Genomic DNA, 18833 nt, shown 5'->3' with positions numbered 1-18833 from the left:
AAAAATACTATAATGGATAAAGTATTGCATTGTACATCAACAGTCAGGACAAGGGCTGATCCAGTCACTGTCTCTCATAGTGTCCATTTCACTTCAACAGGTTTCCCCTTTGGTGCTCAGTTAGTTGTCACCAATCAGGGAGAACATATGATATTTGTCCCTTTAGGACTGGCTTATTTCACTCAGCATGATGTATGCCAGATTCCTCCATGTTGTTGCAAATGACCGGATTTCATTGTTTTTGACTGCTGTATAGTATTCTATAGAGTACATGTCCCATAATTTCTTTATCCAGTCTTCTGTTGATGGGCATTTGGGTTGGTTCTAGGTCTTAGCTATTGTGAATTGAGCTGCAATAAACATTGAGGTGCAGACAACTCTTTAATTTGCCAAATTAATTTCTTTTGGGTAAATTCCAAGGAGTGGGATGGCTGGGTTGTATGGTAGGGTTATATTCAGGTTTCTGAGGAATCTCCAGACTGACTTCCATAGTGGCTTAACCAGTTTGCATTCCCACCAACAGTGGGTTAGTGTCCCTTTTTCCCCACATCCTCTTCTGCATCTATTGTTGGTGAATTTCTGAATGTGGGCCATTCTAACCAGGGTGAGGTTAAACCTCATTGTGGTTTTGATTTGCATTTCCCTGATTGCTAGTGATCTTGAACATTTTTTCATGTGTCTGTTGGTCATTTGGATTTCCTCTTTTGAAAAATGTCTATTGAGGGCTATGTTTATTATTGTCACATCTTCCTGTTGAATTGATCCCTTAATCATTATGTACTGCTCTTTGTCTCTTGTAACAGTTTTTATGTTTATTTTGTCTGATATTAGGATGGCTATACTGGAGCTTTTTGTTTTCTGTTAGCATGGAATATCTTTCTCCATCCTTTCACTTTCAGTCTGTGTATCTTCATTGGTGAGATGTATTTCTTGTAGGCAGCAAATAGATGGGTTTTGTTTTTAATCCATTCAGCCAATCTGTATCTTTTAGTTGAGGCTATTTATATTCAAGATGACTATTGATATTTTTTCCATAAATATTCTTATTGTTTGTATTTTCTTTGTACTCTTACTGGGAGATTTTCTGCCTTCACCTTCTTTCATATTGATGACCGTATTTCTGTGTGCAGCACATCTTTAAGCATCTTTTGCAAGGTTTGACAGGTAGTGACAAATTCTTTCAATTTCTGTTTGTTATGAAAGGTCTTTATTTCCTTCCTTCTTTCATAAATTAGAGCTTTGCAGGGTACGGTATTCTGGGTTGACAGGTTTTGTTTTCCCCTTAAGACTTGGAATATATCATGCCATTCTCTCGTAGCTTGTAGGGTTTCTGATGAGAAGTCATCTGTGAGTCTAATTGGAGATCCTCTGAAAGTAATCTGGCATTTTTCTTGTGCACATAGAATATTTTCTTTGTGTTTTATTGTGGGAAGTTTGACTACAATGTGTCGTGGTGAGCATCTTTTTTGATCATGTCTATAAGGAGTTCTACGTGCTTCCTATGCTTAGACATTCCTTTCTTTCTCCAAATTAGGGAAGTTTTCTGTAATTATTTCACTAAAAAGGCCTTCTAATCCAATTATCTTTTTCCTCGCTTTCAGGAACTTCTATAACCTGTTATGCTGGCGCAGTAGTTTAATCATCCGCCTGTGTTGCTGGCACCCCATATGGGCACCAGTTCTAGTCCCAGTTGCTCCTCTTCCAATCCAGTTCTCTGCTGTGGCCTGGAAAAGCAGTGGAAGATGGCCCAAGTGCTTGGGCCCTTGCACCCACCTGGGATACCTGGAAGAAGCTCCTGGCTCCTGGCTTCGGATCGGCGCAGCTCCGGCTGTTGCGACCATTTGGGGAGTGAACCAATGGAGGGGAGACCTTTTTCTCTGTCTCTCCCTCTCACTGTCTGTAACTCTACCTCTCAAATAAATAAATAAAATCTTTAAAAAAGAAAAAAAGGAAAAAGTTTGAGGACTTAATTCTCAATTTAAAAACTTACTGTGAGCCACTGTAATATAAAATGTGGTACTAACAAGATAACCACATAGATTAATGAAAAATAAGTGACAGTTTAAAAATAATCCCTCATATTTATGGTTAGTAGAATTTTTTTTAAAGTTATCTACTTATTTGAAAGGCAGAGAGAGGGAAAGACAGATCTTCCATCTGCTGGGTCACTCCTCAAATGGCCACAACATACGGAGCTGGGCCAGTCCTAAGCCAGGAACTTCATCTGAGTCTGAGACATGGGTGAAAGGGCCCAAGCACTTGAGCCATCTTCACAGTGCTGGCCCCGGTCACTTGACTTTAACAAGTGTGCTAAGATCATTCAATGGGAAAAGAATAGTCTTTTTAAAAAAATGATGCCAAAAGTTAGGCATATACTAAATAAAATAAAAATCACTTAGTTGTACCCTTTAGAGTCTAACTTTAATATATTTTAATATATATTAAACTTTATATGAATTATTATCTCAGTGGTGGAGGCTGGGCAATTAAGATTGAAATACACAATGTTACAATAAGGCAGTGTATGCTTTGCTCTGAAGAGGGATGATAGTTACCTCAGGGGACTTAGAAAAGAGAGAAGAGGTACCACACATACAAGTATCTTTCTCTAGCAAGTTTCATGACTGTAGAATGTGTGTATGTGTGCATGTATATATGTGTATTCTGGAAGTTGAAGTCTTTTTCTTACTGTTTAAAGTGGTTAGAGAGTTTTGAAATTGTCTGATACCTATTGGCAATGTTAAGACTGCATCAAGAGCCCAATATTCCATACAACTAGCCAGAGTGATGATTCCAGAGGAAAAGCTACTGCCATCTTTCTTGTGACCAGACTATAGTGGTATTGTTCCCAAAAGTCAATTCTTTAGAAATTGGAAATGGTTTTTATTTGTAACAGTCTTTGAAATTAGATCATGTGTAGTGAGAGAATTATGAAAGGCCAAGTTCATGAAGGAACTTAAATTGATACTGATACATTAGAAGGAACCAATGAGCACTGTTGACCCTACTATCTTGGAAGGAGGTTCGGAATATGTGCTCATTCCTGTCCCATTCCACCCTCACTTCCTTATTTTAATGGCTTGCACTACTGAATAAAATCAAAGAGCAGCCATCCTCATCTCGTTCCAATTTAAAGGACTTTAACACGTCTTTCCCATTAAGTAGAATATAGCTATAGAATTTCTTCTAATGTTTATTATCCTAAGTTGAAAGGAAAGGTATGCTCACATGTGTGTGTGCACACATACACAGAGTGGGGAGGTATCTTCCATCTGCTAGTTCACTCCCTAAATTCATTCAATAGCCAGGACTGAGCCAGGAAGAGCCTGGAACTCCATTCAGGTCTTCATGTGGGTGGCAGGAGCCCAGGTACTTGTGCCATTATCTGCTGCCTCCCAAGCAGGTTATTAGGAAACTGGATTAGAAGTACAGTAGACCTGAACTGGCGCCATGATATGGGATGCTGGCAGTATCCCAAGTGGTGGCTTAACCCGCTGCACCATGATGGTTTTAGAACTGGCCTTCAGCAAGTTAAGAAAGTTCACCTCTAAGTTTGCAGAGGCACTTTTAGTCATGACTACAGGTTGGAATTTGTTACATGCATTTACTCCATCTGTTGAGATTTTTTTCTTTTTTAAGATTTATTTATTGGCTATTGTGGCCATTGGGGGGGGGGGGGAGACTAACTAGCAGATAGACTTCTGTCTCTCTCCCCTCTCCTTTTGTTAACTCTGCCTTTCAAGTTTATTTGTGTTCACTTCCCAAGTGGCCCCCAAAAACCAGGGCTGGGACAGGCCAGAGATAGGAGCCAGGAGCTTCTTCCAGGTCTCATTCCTTTCCAGTGTTAAGATTTTTTTTCCATTCAATAACTGTTTTAGATGCATCTCACAAATTTATTTCAGTTAGACACTTTCTCATTTTCCTTTGGATTACTTCTATGAACACTTTATTTATAATTGCTTAGTTTTCTAATATTTGAGAGTTGTTCCAGCTATCCTTATATTGCTATTTCTGTTTTAATTCCATTATGGTCACAGAACATAATTTGTACAGTCTGAGTTCTTTTAAACTTGAGACTTGATTTACAGCCCAAACTGTGGTTTATCTTGATTATGTTCCATTTGCACCCGAAAAGATGGTATTCTGCTATAGTTGGCTGGGGTGTTCTATAAATTGTCATTTAAAAAAAAAAAAGATGTATTTATTTATTTGAAAGTCAGTTACACAGAGAGAGGAGGAGAGAGAAAGAGAGAGAGGTCTTCCATCTGCTGGTTCAATCCCAATTGGCCGCAATGGCTGGAGCTGCGCTGATCCAAAGTCAGGAGCTTCTTCTGGGTCTCCTATGCAGGTGCAGGGGCCCAAGGACTTGGGTCATCTTCCACTGCTTTCCCAGGCCATAGCAGAGAGCTGGATTGCAAGTGGAGCAGCCAGGGCTTGAACTGGTGCCTATATGGGATGCTGGCACTGCAGGTGGTAGCTTTACCCGCTACACCATACTGCCGGCCTCTATAAATTGTCATTTAGTCAAGTTGGCTGATAGTGTTCTTCAAGTCTTACATATCCCAACTTTTAAAATCTGGGTATTTTTTGATTGTTGTATCTTAAAGTATTTTTTCCTTTTTTTTCTTTTCTTAAAGATGTTTGACAGGCAGAGAGAGCATGCAGTATCTTTCATCTGCTGGTTCACTCCCTAAATGGCCATAATAGCTAGCTGGTACAGGCTGGAACCAGGAGCCCCTAACTCCATCTGGGTCTTCTATGTGGATGGCAGGGCTGCAAGTACTTGGGCTATCTGCCTCTGCTTTCCTAGGCACATTTGCAGGGAGTTGGATTAGAAGTGGAGCAGCCAGGACTCAAACCAGTGCTCCAGTATGGGATGCCAGCATCAGAAGTGGTGGTTTAACCTGCTACACAACTCCGGCCCCTCATTGTTTCTGTTAACTCGTGTGTATGTGTGTTTATGTTGGTCTTTGTTTCTTATTTCATTTTGATAGTTTTTAATGTTGTATGTTGAAGTCCAGTATCTTTTCTTCTCCAATGTCTGTTAATCCCACCAGTATATTTTTCATCTCAGGCTATTTCTCATCACTGAGCTCACTGTAGATCTTTTTTGTATCTTCCACTTACTGTGCTTAATCTTTCTTGTATTTAATGTCCTTGGTTCTGTAATTCTATCATCTGTATCATAATTTTTGCTTCTCTGGATATCTGTTAAATTTTGTCTCAGGCATTCTGAGTTTTACATTGTATGCATATGCAAAAATATAAATGTGTAAGTAAATGTTTTTACCTTTGTTGCGGGACACAACTAAGTTACTGGGAAACATTGTGGTCCTTTCCAGCTTGCTTTCACTCAGACAAAACAAACTCAGGACACAATAACCTTTCAAGTACGCTACCAGGTATTCCCAATTATTACTAGATAACTTCACTCTGTTGAGAATGTAAACTATTCCCCACCCTGAGGACACACCAAGAATTGATTCACCTACTCTTTTCCAGTGGTTCATTGCCTGATTCCAGGGTTCATTTGCTGATCATAACTCAGTTGATCTGTAGCTATCTTTAAGTTTTCACCAGAGCTCAATTCTCTTCCCTGGTACTTTGCCCTGCTAATACCGTTAGTTGTCTTGGCTTCCTTAAATTCTCAATTCTATTTCGTCAAGTCAAGAAGACTGGAAAGCACTAAAACCAGTCTGTAGGCTCTGGTCCTGCCAGGTGCACAGCACTCTCCAGGAAGGCTAGGAAGGGGGCCTTTCAGCAAAACAAGGCACAGCTCCACAACTGCTGTGAACTTCACTTAAACTGTGCATTTTGACATGCAACTCTGTGTAAGAGCCAGAAAGTTATTCCTCAGTTAAGGAAAGCAATACTCCCAATCTCAATCTTCCAGCAATCATGATTGATCCCTGTGTTTAACATCTTAGGGGATAACGAAAGAAAACAGATCAAAAGTGCTTCCTATCAGTTTCAGAATTACTTTCTACACAGTTTGAATCATATATATATATATATATATATATATATATATATTTAATTTGAAGATAGGGCAAATAAAATGAGTACCCTGAAGTCATGTGAAGGGATATACCAGTTTTAGTGTGGTTGAGACTGGCATGCTCTTGTTTAGATAAAAAAGCTGAAGCTTATGTATAAACACATTTTTAAAAGAAATCTTTTAACATTAAAATCTGATTTGATCTGAGAAAAGGCATATCATGTATTAACTTGAACCTTTGGCTTTTTGTTGAGAAGTCTTGTGCTGTCCTAGCTGTGCCTGAGGAAGGCTTCAGATGTGTTGCCAGAATTGTGACAAGCAGGTATCCTGGCTCTACCACCCAGATCTTTTAAAAGCCTTCTACCTGTCAACCAGTATTCTTCTAGCCATAAATGGTGGCTAATACCCCCTGCCCCTGAAAAGTTAAATGACTTGGCCAGTATTCTAAGTGCAAGGATAGGCAAAAACAAAAGGCTTCTAATTCCAAATTCAGTGCCCTTCTGCTGGATCGCGCTGCCTGCCTCCAGGACTGGTGAAGAACACAGGGAGAGTCCTGAGGCCATCACTTTACGATCATTCCTTTGTTGTGCTTCACTCAGCACCAGTTGGATCAAGCAGTGTTTGTACGGAGTTTAGTGTTAAGTTTCCCCAAAAGGCAGCAGGGTCTTAGAGAAGGGGTGGGTGGATGTATTTTCTGGTCCATATGGATATTTGTAGCATCATTCACAGGCCATACAAAATTAACTTAAAAATTGGTCTGCAATACATTTATTGAATTTCCAGTCCCACCTGTTGATGCCTTGGCCAGACCAACTGATTTCATGAGTCTTACACAGCCTGCAGGCCAGATGTTTCCCAACCCTGGTAGAGAGAATGAGACTGATCTGGAGAGGCTATGAGAATGTGGTTGTGGTTTTCTCATAGCTCCTCCATTATTGCCTGGTGGCATTTAGTACTTACTTTGCTAACTGTACTTTTGCAAAAAGAAGCATAAATCCAGGTAATGAAGAGAAGGGCAAAAATTTCTATGAAATGTTACCGGCCTTGGTCTGCACAACTTCAACTCTGGGCAAAGAAGAACAGACTTTCAGATTTTCAGAACAATTACTTGCTGAGATGGCTTTTAGCATGTTGTAAGGGCTGAGTTTTCAACACAGAATTTGTTAAACTATAGACTACATAGTAATGATTTTTCAGATGACCAAACCATTAAAGGAAATTAACACTAATTTTTAATGAAAAGTAATACACTGTTTCCTGCATAGACTTCCACACACCCATGCCTTTTCTACCAGAATAGAAATTGAAACCAATTATAAGGCATTACCATAAATAAGGTATTACCATTTTCTACCTATTTCTCTGTCTTCTAAACACATACAAAAGAGCAAGTTAGAGTGGTGCTAATTTTGATAGGCAATATGTAATGATATTAAAGAGCAGGCAGGAGAACTGGGCAGGTACTCTCCCTGCTCCAAGGACAGCTCAGGGAAGGCTGGGCCTTTCAATTTCATTTAGTTATGAATTATTCTCAGAGCCCAAAAGGTGGGACATAATAAAGAGGGGATTTTATAAATTACTATTAACAGACTGACTTCATATTTTACACAGTCCTGTGTTGCACTGAATTACAACACTGTAATGATTAATCTCCCTTTTGAGATTATGATATTCAACTTTGTAAACCAGTACTTGACACACAGCATTTTAAAAACTGCTTCTGATGTAACATATAGAAAAAGAAGTACACCAATACCATAAAGTCTTTTTTTTTTTTTTTAACTTTCACAAAGGATTTGCTGTAAGTCTTCAAGTCATCTTGTCCAATCCAAAAGCTGTATTTAAACGTCGTGGATCTCAACCAGGAATGCAAGAATCTGACTTTCTAAAACAGATAACAACAGTTGAAGAACTGGAACCTAAAGCAAATAACTGCACCAAGGTATTCATTTTCCTTATGCTGCCTGACCTTGAGTGTCAGCATTAACAGCATGGTTACCCAAAATGTTTCCATCCCCTTTAGGTTCTTGTGTGGCACACCCGGACAGAAAAGGTTAATTTAGCCAACGAGCCAAAGTACCACCTGGACACAGTGAAAATTGAGGTCTAAGATGGAGAAGCAACTGGTGCAGCTTTCCCAGTCCCAGGATATGGAAGAGGATGTTTGCAGTTTAGGCTGAAAAGCATTCAGGTATTATTCGTTTTACTTCAGTACAACAGCCAATTTATTGTCATCTGATGGACATCTGTTTAAACAGAGCTTGTCAGTTAACATAAGTTAATTGGATGGTACAAAATGTGTATATTGTCTTCATTTGTTCTGCATGTTTTCCTTACAATTTAATTGGAAGATTTCTGTACAGTACAGCTGAATGACTAAATGCAAGGTATCATTCTGAGTATATCTTTTGTTTTTTTCCCATTTGGTCTTACAACTGGTAGAACTGAACAGGTCTTAGAAACACATGACAGGTATTTTGTCAACTGAACTTCCCAATTCCTGACTCTGCAACATTAAGTAATTTTTGGACGGCTGGTGGCAGTATACATCATAAGAAATAAACCCACAAATAAGTTTTATGGATTCATCTGTTTAATATAGGGAAATAACATCTTGTCAATACTAGGCACCATAAAATGTAAACACAATTACTGTCATAAACCTGGACATACCTTCAAAGACTGAAAGTGGCTTTGTTTTAGTTACCCTGTTTGCATATAGTGCAGGAAAAGATCTTTGTTGGCACTATGTACATAAAAAGAGATCCAAATTACAAGAGAGGCAGATAAAATTCGAATTAAACAGTCACTAAATTATTTTGTAGTAACATCCAGGTTTATCTTCCTTTCACTAACCACGTTCCCTGTTAAGCACATCATAACAACAGCACAATGACATGAAATGATGAAATAAAAGAATTTTGATACACTAGAAAACAGTGCTCAGTGATACATTTACATTCTATTTATATGATTAAACATTTGATCATATAGTACCTTCCTACAGGATTACTGGCTAATTTAGGGGTAAGGTTTATACTGTTAGAGGTATTACTAACATGATAACTACTTCCCTTATATGCAAACATTAGAGCTATAATTTTATCGAGAGTAAAACTGATTATGCAAGTTGACTGAGCAGCTTCTCAAATAGTGTGGTTAATTAAATCATTGGAAATGTGACCAAAGCTGCCCTTCACATAAAATGGTTTCTCATCCTGCTTTTCACCACATCAAATTTAATCAGTACAGACCAACACGGTCAATCAGGTAATTCTTAACATGAACAAATGGGGAGAAAGAAAATATATATATATATGTACATGAATAAACAGGAACTAGATGCGTTTTAGCAAGGAATGTCAGGTGTTAGTTCTGGATGAAACTCGTATTACAGTTTTCATTTCCACAGTTGTGTGCTGAGAGTCTGACCCGATGAACTTCCAGACCATCCTGCTGTTGTGTTCGGGGGCTGGCCAAAACCAGGTGTAGGGTTTGCACTACTGATACTCATGCCAGCCATTTGCTGATTCACCTGTGAAACACATAAACAACTTAGTTTAAAAGGATTCTTTTTATTTAGCTACAGTTGGACATTTTTTTATTAATGTGAAAGTTAGTCAAAGCCATAGGGTAAAAAGCAGACCACCATACAAATATCTCTTTACAAAGCACAAATAACTACTGTGTTTCCTACTTGTTCTTTATTTTCTTCCTTATTTTAGCATTATCTATAAAATAATATCAATCGTATTATTCAGATTCTACATCCAATTTCTTGTCCCCCAAAATTAATAACCACAACTTTAAAAAACAATCTTTGTTGTATCTGGGTATTATGAAATGAACCAATTATTCTCAACTTTTGGGACTAAGAAAATAAAGTACTCTAAAATTAGCCCATAAATTTTTGTATGATAGCTGTAAGAATTCTGTATTAAAACCCTAAATGGCTCTACATTCTTTCTGAATATCAAACAAGTGATTATAATATATACATCTAAAATTAATTTTCATTGTATGCTATAAAGTATAAGATTACAAATATTTTTCTAATAGGCTAGTGTCATATATATAGAAATATATCAAAAGTTCTTGGAAAATTGAATTCAATGGTACATTTTGGTGCAAAAATATTTTTGAAATCCATGCAGATGAAGGGTCTTCAAAAAGTTCATGAAAAAAAAGTTCATGAAAAGTAATTTTTTGCAACAACTATTTTTAAATTCCATTTTTCTGCTAGCTATATAAAAGCATTTTAATTGTATGGTTCTCTTCTAAGAATGGTGATAAGTGAAGGAAAGGAAATATTTACCATAAAGTACAGAGTGGATTCAATTAAACTGTGTTCTGAACTTAATAAAGTTCATGTATTTGAAATTTTTCAGACTTTAATATTAACCACATCATTGATAGATCACCTCTTGATAACTACTATGAACTACTTTAATAACCTTATTGTCGGCCAAGATATTCCACTGATGGAAAGCTACAGAAGAGCATCACTCTTCTGTGCTCTTTGGAAATAACAGCTCATGTTAACTGCGTATGCACCTTAACCTGAGCTGGATGTGCTCCAGCATTTTGGCCACATAAGAGATGTTACTGACATTTGACACTTAGGAGTTTCGAGATTCTACAGAGATCAATGTCTTACTATAGAAAATTGTCCATTCTCATAAATACTTGTACTGATAACAATAACTTGGAACATTCATGACATATACACTGATTTTTCTAATGTTAGAGATCAGTCTAGATTATTCCCTGAATGTTCTCAGGATAAAACTGGTCAAGTAGAAACCAAGATCACCAAAACAGGAAGTGTAAAAGGAAAGGAAGTGAGAATATGAACCTCCATAAAGCTAGAGAAAAAAGAATAGAGCACCTAACTGCTTTAGCCCAACCATGGCAGAAACAGGACTTTATGAGGGTATGTCTGAGACAAATATGAACTTGTTCACACCTTACAGAAATTTGTGGGTACTCTTTTTAAAATAAAAATCACATTTATAGGATATGTTAAATGGAAATACAACTTAACAAGGGTTTTTGAATAAAAAGAACTTTTAAAAATCTATGAGCAGAAACCATAAGATATGGAAAACAGCCTAGATCCCTCACAAAATTGTGCATTGAAAATATGAGGCTGGGGGCTGGCACTGTGGCGCAGTAGGTTAAGCTGCACTCTACCATGCCAGCATCTCAAATAAGCACCAGTTTGAGTCCCAGATGCTCCACTTCTGATCCACTCCTTGCTAACGCATCTGAGAAAGCAGCAGCAGATTGCCCAAGTACTTCAGATGCTGCCATCCACATGGAAGACAAGGATGCAGTTCCTGGCTCCTGGTTTTGGCCTGGTCCAGACTCAGGTTTACAACCATTTAGGGAGTGAACCAGTGAATGAAGATCTTTGTGTGTGTCTCTAATTATGCCTTCCAAATAAAAAAAGAAAATAGGAGACTGGCTATTTTCCTACTCTGTGAAAGTTTAAATTAAAAAGACCCGGGGCCAGCACTGTGGCGTAGTAGGTTAATCCTCCACCTGTGGCACCAGCATCCCATATGGGCACCGGTTCGAGTCCTGGTTGCTCCACTTCCGATCCAGCTCTCTGCTATGGCCTGGGAAAGCAGTGGAAGATGGCCCAAGCCCTTGGGCCCCTGCACCCATGTGGGAGACCCAGAGAAAGCTCCTGGCTCTGGATTGGCTCAGCTCCAGCTGTTGCAGCCATTTGGGGAGTGAACCAGCAGATGGAAGACCTCTCCCTCTCACTATCTGTGTCAAATAAATAAAAATAAAATTTTTTAAAAACTTTAAAAAAATTATTAGGTTGGTCAAAATGGACTACAAAATGCCCTGGCAGGAAGCTGAGTAACCCCTGGTGCTAAACTCAAAGGGAGAAGATAAGGAGTCTAAGGTAATTTGTAGCCATTATAAATAGGGAAAATGAAAAATCATTTCTCTTTGATAAACACTATCTATAGATACCATTTGTACATTAATCCTTCTCACTTCTATAAAATGCCTAGATTTAAAAAGCAAAACCATGTTAGAAAAAAAATCTGTTCCCTTGGATGTGGGAAAGGCTAGAGAGTAGATGACCCTTACCTGTGAGAGGCTCCATTGTGTCTGCTGAGCTTGTGGCAAGCCAAATTTATTCTGGGGTGCACCCATCTGTCCCACCATTCCTCCTTGGGGGCCAACCACATTTTGAGGAAGAGGCATCACACCAGTTTGTGCATTTCCCATAAACCCATTGGGCATCGGCATGCCCACCATCATACTTGCACTCTGTCCCATCACATTTCCAATAAGGCCAGGAGCCGCAGGCACAGGTACACCCATTGATGGAAAACCTTGAAATGCAGCTGGTGCTTGTGAGGTAAATGGTATATTTGTGGGTCCCATAAACACACCTGTATCGTAAGAACCATGAATAGAAAATAAGTAAGAATACAGGGCTACTGCATACAGCTGCAGTTATAGTAAAACACACAAATGAATTACTGTCTCCTGAATTCCCTATAGCAAAAATTTTTCATTCCAGTCTGTTCCTACTGCTCAGACCAACCTACAGCTAAACAATTATTTCCAAAATGCAGAGAAATCTGTTTTTAACCTGTAAAAATTTAAGAAATATCTTATCCCATAGCCACACAAAACGTCTTTCAAAGACCAAACTACATAGCATCAGAGTATATGCTGTTTCTCTGACCTACACCATTGATCTCCCAATACCAGATAGACGAATGGAAGTCAACCATATCTAGCTTTAATGGAAGCAGCCGAGTAGCCATATAATTTCAGGTCACATGTATGTGAAATGCACCTTTTATTTTAGAGGAAATGGTCTGATGGATTAAAACTGTGCTAGCAAAAAAATTAGTGCTTGATTAGAATTATAAAAAAGTTTCAAAGTTTTTTTGGAAACCATGTAGTAATTCATACTGCTTTGTTTACCTGCAGAGAATATACATTGTACATAAAGTCATAACCTTCATGTAAATCAAATTTTGTAATTCTTCAAAAAGTCTGTCCTGTAAACTTCTGAAGAGATACTGATATGTGAACACCTTGTTAATTCTAAATGAATAAAGTTTTGTGAATCTGTGCATGCTTTTTAATTCTAATGCTTTGTTCATTTTATAGTTGTGTTGACTACAAGTGTGCACTACATAAAAAAATGGAGAAGAAATATAATTGATACCATAATTACAATGGATGTACTTTTAACAATTCACTCATAGCAGATTTCAAAGTTAATTACCAGGAGTACTCTGCTGCTGAATGGTTCCCGTACCATACAGAGATAAGATGGAGTCTTTAGAGAGTTGTTTCTTTGCAACTTCTTCTGATTTTGTAGCTTGCTCAGTGAAAAGATCCAGATCCCCAGATGTTACTGTAGACAGGGTGGCAGCTGCTGGTACAGAGGGTGTCCCCTGATACACACCAAAATAAGCTGTCAAATTCTGCACAGTAAAGCATATCTCACCTATTATTTAAAACCCACATGATGTTATGAAGTAAGACAGAAATTAAGCAACTGTAGTAGGTAAACCAGTGACATTTAAGAGATCATTCACTGGCTCACACAAAAAAACATCTGGAGTAAAGGGAAGATAAGATGTCTTCATTTGACTCAGTTAATGTAAGAGAGGGGAACCTGAAGCTCTTTCATAATAAATTGCACTCACCAGCTAGGCTAACACTGAATTTCTGCTCACTGAAATCCTGAACACAATGGGTTCAAAATTAGTTCTGCAGCTGCTGTCAGGACCACCACTCGTGGGAGCTGCTCAGGCTTCTCCCTCGGCAAGTACTGCTATATGGACCGTGTGGTATCCCTTGGAATAAAGAACACTTCTACATTACAGAGGACTGTAGATTTTATCTTTTAAAAATCTGTGTTTGCAATTATTCTTAGGTGTTTAAATTTAACTGAAAAGTGATTCCTGTTAAATATAAGAGTGGGAATAAGAGAGGGAGGAGATGTACAGTTCAGCACATGCTCACTCGGACTTGCCTGAAACGGCAGACTTAGAAACATGCCAGGGGATTCCAATTCAATTCCATCAAGGTTGCATGTACCAATGCTATCTCACTAGTCAAAGTGATCAATTTCAGTACACAATTGATCATAATGATAGGGTTAAGAGTCAAAGGGATCACATAAACAAGACTAGTGTCTGCTAATACTAACTGATAGAATTAAAAAGGAGAGAACGATCCAACATGGGAAGCAGGATACACAGCAGACTCATAATGGCAGATGTCCCAAACAGCACTCTGGCCTCAGAATCAGTCCTTAAGGCATTCGGATCTAGCTGAAGAGCCCATGAGAGTATTTTAGGCATGGAAAGCCAAGACACTCTGGCAGGGAGAAAAAAAAAAACAAAACAAAACAAAACTAAATGAAAGATCTCTGGGAGATCCCAGTGGAAAGAATGGGCCATCAAAGGAGGTACCTTTCTCTGAAGGGAGGAGAGAACTTCCGCTTTGACTATGACCTTGTCTAAGTAAGATTGGAGTTGGTGAACTCAAAAGGCTTCCATGGCCTTGGCAACTCATGACAAGAGCCTAGGGTGATTACTGATGCCATAAACAAGAGTATCAATTGTTAAGTCAACAACAGGAGTCACTGTGCACTTATCTCTGTCCTTAATGTGTTGTCCAGTGTGAAGTAATGCTATAACTAGTACTCAAACAGTACTTTACACTTTGTGTTTCTGTGTGGGTGCAAACTGTTGAAATCTTTACTTAATATATACTAAATTGATCTTCTGTATAAAAAGATAATTGAAAATTAAAAAAAGCTGTGTTGGAAGACTCTTTTAATACAACGAATCTAGATTAGTAACCACAACATTAGAATGCTTCTAATTTATCCACAAATGAAGCAAAATGCTAACCATCTGTACATTCAGCCATATGTTGTACCTCACTTTTGGATAAGGGGGAAATTAAGTACAAATACAAACAGGGGCCAGAGTTGTGTGCAGCAAGCCAAGCCACTGCTTGTGATGAGATGTCTGCATCCCATGTCAGAGTATGGTTCAAGTCTGGGCTGCTTTACTTCTGATCCAGCTTCTGGCTAATGGGCCTGGGAAAACAGCAAAAGATGGCCCATCTGCTTGGGCCCTTGCCACCCACATGGGAGACCTGGATGGAGTTCTGAACTCCTTTTAACTTCAGCCTGGCCTTGCCCCAGCTATTGTGGCCATCTGGGGAGTAAAACAGTGGATGGAAGATCTTGATCTTTCTCTGTCATTTTGGCTTTCAAATAAATGTCTTTTAAAAAAAATACAACCATATGTTGATATTTAGTACAAGACAAAATTTTTCATTAATCTCCTACATCTTCCAGTATTGTACAGTAGCAACTGATAATCTTATTTAGTGATCTTGCAATCATACAGGGGTTTTCAGAAAGTTCATGGAAATGTGTATTATGAGAAAACTATTTCAAAAATTTTTTGCATTAAGATAAACTTAATTCTGTTCTCCATGAATTTTTTAAAGTACCCTTAATCACACTGACATGTTTTATAAATGGAAAGAATTTCTATGAAGACAAGTAAAAGCTGCTAAAATTTTTCTCAAACTATACAATAGAGTATTAAGCAGAAGTTACAATTAAACATTTAATGTACTGGTTAAAACTTCATGTAATAAATTACCATCCAAACATTCTACTTAAGATACTAATTTAAAATACATAATTCAGGGGCCAGTGCTGTGGCACAGCAGGTTAAAGCCCCAGCCTGCAGTGCTGGGCATCACATATAGGGCACCATTTCGAGTTCCAGCTGCTCCACTTCCAGTCCAGCCCTCTGATATGGTCTGGGAAAGCAGTAGAAGATGGTCCAAGTCCTTGGGCCCCTGCACCCACATGGGTGACCTGGAAGAAGCTCCTGGCTCCTGGCTTTGGATCAGCTCAGCTCTGGCTGATGCAGTCATTTGGGGAATGAACTAGCATATGGAAGACCTCTATATCTCTGGCTCTACCTCTCTAATTCTTTCAAATAAATAAAATAAATCTTAAAAAAATAATTCAAAACAGAACACTATTTTGAATCTATTATGCCTAATTAAGCAAGAATTATGACATCACAAACAAAAGCTACCTAATTTACAAAAACTCAAGTGTGTAAGGAATCAGACATGATGGTATATGAAATATAATAATGCCCTTGATTAAAATGTTTCTGAGCTGCCATGAAGTGGTGTAACACAGAGGCTAACAGCATGGGCTGGAGCCAGCCTTCCTGGACTACAACGACTTAGGATAGCATGCCCTTACACTGATTCCTTAACTTCTCTGGTCTCTCTCCTGTGCAATGGGATTTGCCTGATGACCACAGATGCATTTTGCATAGTAGTAGCATTAAATCCCCAGTGTTTATGATTAGTATTGTTAGATAACAAAGCAACTACATCACTAAGTGATCTTTTCATATTTAGTTCAAAGAATCTTCTGCTCAAAGCCTTGGGGGTCTATTCCTTGTGGATGAGATTTAACTAGAAGAAAACTCAAAGTGGATGAGGAAACAACTCCAGTGCCATAGGGGATTGGCCTAATATCCACAAGCTCTAAACATAGCATATGCTTCTCCCGATGAAGGTGGATGACGTGGAAAATTCTACCTGTGCACAACAGTCTAAAAACAGTCAAACCAAACAGCATGACTAGGAAACACTCACATGTCCATTTATCTGTTAGCACTCTGTTTGCCAGCACTACCACCAAGGATAAAAGAAAAACATCCTCTGCCTGCCATTTATACTTCAAGAGGCTGCACAGGACTTGCAACCAAAAGCTCTCTGGCATTCTGGGATCCCATATGAAGTCAGAACAGGCCTCAGCTCTCGTGCAGGTCTGGATTCTGCACGTATACATGTGTATGATAGAAAGGAGAGGGGCTGGCACTGTGGCGTAGTGAGCTAAGCCTCCGCCTATGGCTCTGTCAATCCATGGGGGGGGGGGGGTGTTGGCTGCTCCTCTTCCGATTCAGCTCTCTGCTTATGGCCCAAGTGCTTGGGCCCCTGCATCCGTGTAGGAGACTCAGAGGAAGCTCCCAGCTCCTGGCTTCATACGGGCTGAGCTCTGGAAGTTGTGGTCATTTGAGGAGTGAACCAGTGGATGGAAGACTTCTCTCTCTCTCTCTCTCTCTGTTAACTCTACCTCTCAAATAAATAAATTTTAAAAATATTTTTTAAAAAAAGGGCCAGGGCCATGGCTCACTAGGCTAATCCTCGGCCTGCAGTGCCAGCACCCTGGGTTCTAGTCCCGGTTGGGGTGCTGGATTCTGTCCGGTTGCTCCTCTTCCATTCCAGCTCTCTACTATGGCCCGGGAAGGCAGTGGAGGATGGCCCAAGTGCTTGGGCCCTGCACCCGCATGAGAGACCAGGAGGAAGCACCTGGCTCCTGGCTTCGGATTGGCGCAGCGTAGCAGCCGTGGTGGCCATTTGGGGGGGTTAACCAATGGAAAAAGGAAGACCTTTCTCTCTGTTTCTCTCTCTCACTGTCTAACTCTGCCTGTCAAAAAAAAAAAATTTTTTTTTTTTAATTTTTAAAAAAGAGGGGCCGGCGCCGTGGCTCACTAGGCTAAATCCTCTGTCTGCGGCGCCGGCACCCCAGGTTCTAGTCCCGGTCGGGGTGCCGGATTCTGTCCCGGTTGCTCCTCTTCCAGTCCAGCTCTCTGCTGTGGCCCAGGAGGGCAGCAGAGGATGGCCCAAGTGCTTGGGTCCCTGCACCCGCATGGGAGACCAGGAGGAAGCACCTGGCTCCTGGCTTCGGATCAGCGCAGTGCTGGCCGTAGCAGCCATTAGGGGAGTGAACCAACGGAAGGAAGACCTTTCTCTCTGTCTCTCTCTCTCTCTCTCACTGTCTAACTCTGCCTGAGTCAGAAGAAGAAAGGGGCTTCTTTCTGTCACCACTCTGAAACAGTTGCCCTGAATCCCCAATATACATATACATTCCTGTCAGCTGAGTATTTCCAATTTCCTTAGGGAAGACTAGTACTCCAGATAAGTAAAGCAAATAGTAAAATCAATTTATTTCATATTCAAAATGCGAAAAATTCTATACTAGAATGTATATATACTCAGAGTAATTCATAATCTTGGTGTTCAAATTAGTTTGAGCTTAATTACACACAGTAAAAATCTATATAAAACAGTACAATATATGCATAAAATTTCTATTGAGCTCCCTCGCATGATCTAAGAAGGCATTATTTTGAAAATGTTCAGATTTTTTAATCTTTACAAGCAGATTGGATGACAGATAATTCTGCCAGCCAAATTATTTTATAGATCTCACCATAACTGGCCTAATTTTGGTCCTAAAACAAAGTTCCAGGAAGAGAATTATGATTTAAAAAATTAACCCTGTCAATTTACCAAGCACTAATCAGAAGACCCAAAGCATGAAAACAAGTCCTGTCCTACCTAAAGCCAGAAGCCCCAGCTCACTTCTGCACTTACATGTTAAGTGTTAAGTGTGCATTGTTGGAACTGCTGCTATGACACTGAACAGAACACAGGCAGTACATTGAAACTTCAAAGGGAGAGTCTAACTTTCCAGGTAGTTGTAAAGCAACCTGCTTATATCACTCAATCTAAAGAAGTCCCAAGATATAACTGCCTTACTAGAATACTAGACTGAAACAAAGTGCTTTTCATGCTCAGATTGTCAAATATCCTAAATACTTCTTTCCAAAGCCACAATATTAGACAATTTTTATTGTCTCATTTAAACCCATGCCTGTGTGAATTCATATGGTAATTAATGTTAACTGAGATAGAGTAATACTTAGTCCCTCTTTGTGTGTAT

General features: G+C 39.2%; 2 protein-coding genes across 5 annotated transcripts in view; one reads left to right on the top strand and one right to left on the bottom strand.

The window, feature by feature from the left end:
* Nucleotides 1-8108, top strand: part of B3GAT2 (beta-1,3-glucuronyltransferase 2) — a 96594-nt gene extending 88486 nt beyond the window's left edge. The window contains exons 3-4 of the mRNA XM_062186346.1: nt 7792-7940; nt 8022-8108. Of these exons, the coding sequence (XP_062042330.1) occupies nt 7792-7940; nt 8022-8108 (236 nt within the window). The remainder of the gene's footprint in view (nt 1-7791; nt 7941-8021) is intronic.
* The window catches only part of SMAP1 (small ArfGAP 1), a 170013-nt gene continuing 159221 nt past the window's right edge, over nt 8042-18833 (bottom strand). Inside the window, exons 9-11 of one of the 4 annotated variants that reach the window (XM_062186345.1) lie at nt 13266-13437; nt 12107-12414; nt 8042-9533 (exon numbers count right to left, since the gene is read on the bottom strand). In XM_062186345.1, the coding sequence (XP_062042329.1) occupies nt 9399-9533; nt 12107-12414; nt 13266-13437 (615 nt within the window). In that variant the 3' untranslated portion in view covers nt 8042-9398. The remainder of the gene's footprint in view (nt 9534-12106; nt 12415-13265; nt 13438-18833) is intronic. The other 3 variants (XM_062186342.1, XM_062186344.1, XM_062186343.1) reach the window with 3 other exon arrangements.

The sequence above is a fragment of the Lepus europaeus genome, chromosome 3, assembly GCF_033115175.1.
Source record: "Lepus europaeus isolate LE1 chromosome 3, mLepTim1.pri, whole genome shotgun sequence".
Classification (NCBI taxonomy): Eukaryota; Metazoa; Chordata; class Mammalia; order Lagomorpha; family Leporidae; genus Lepus; species Lepus europaeus.
The sequence above is the reverse complement of the archived record's forward strand: the minus strand, read 5'-3'. Positions and strand labels throughout refer to the sequence as shown.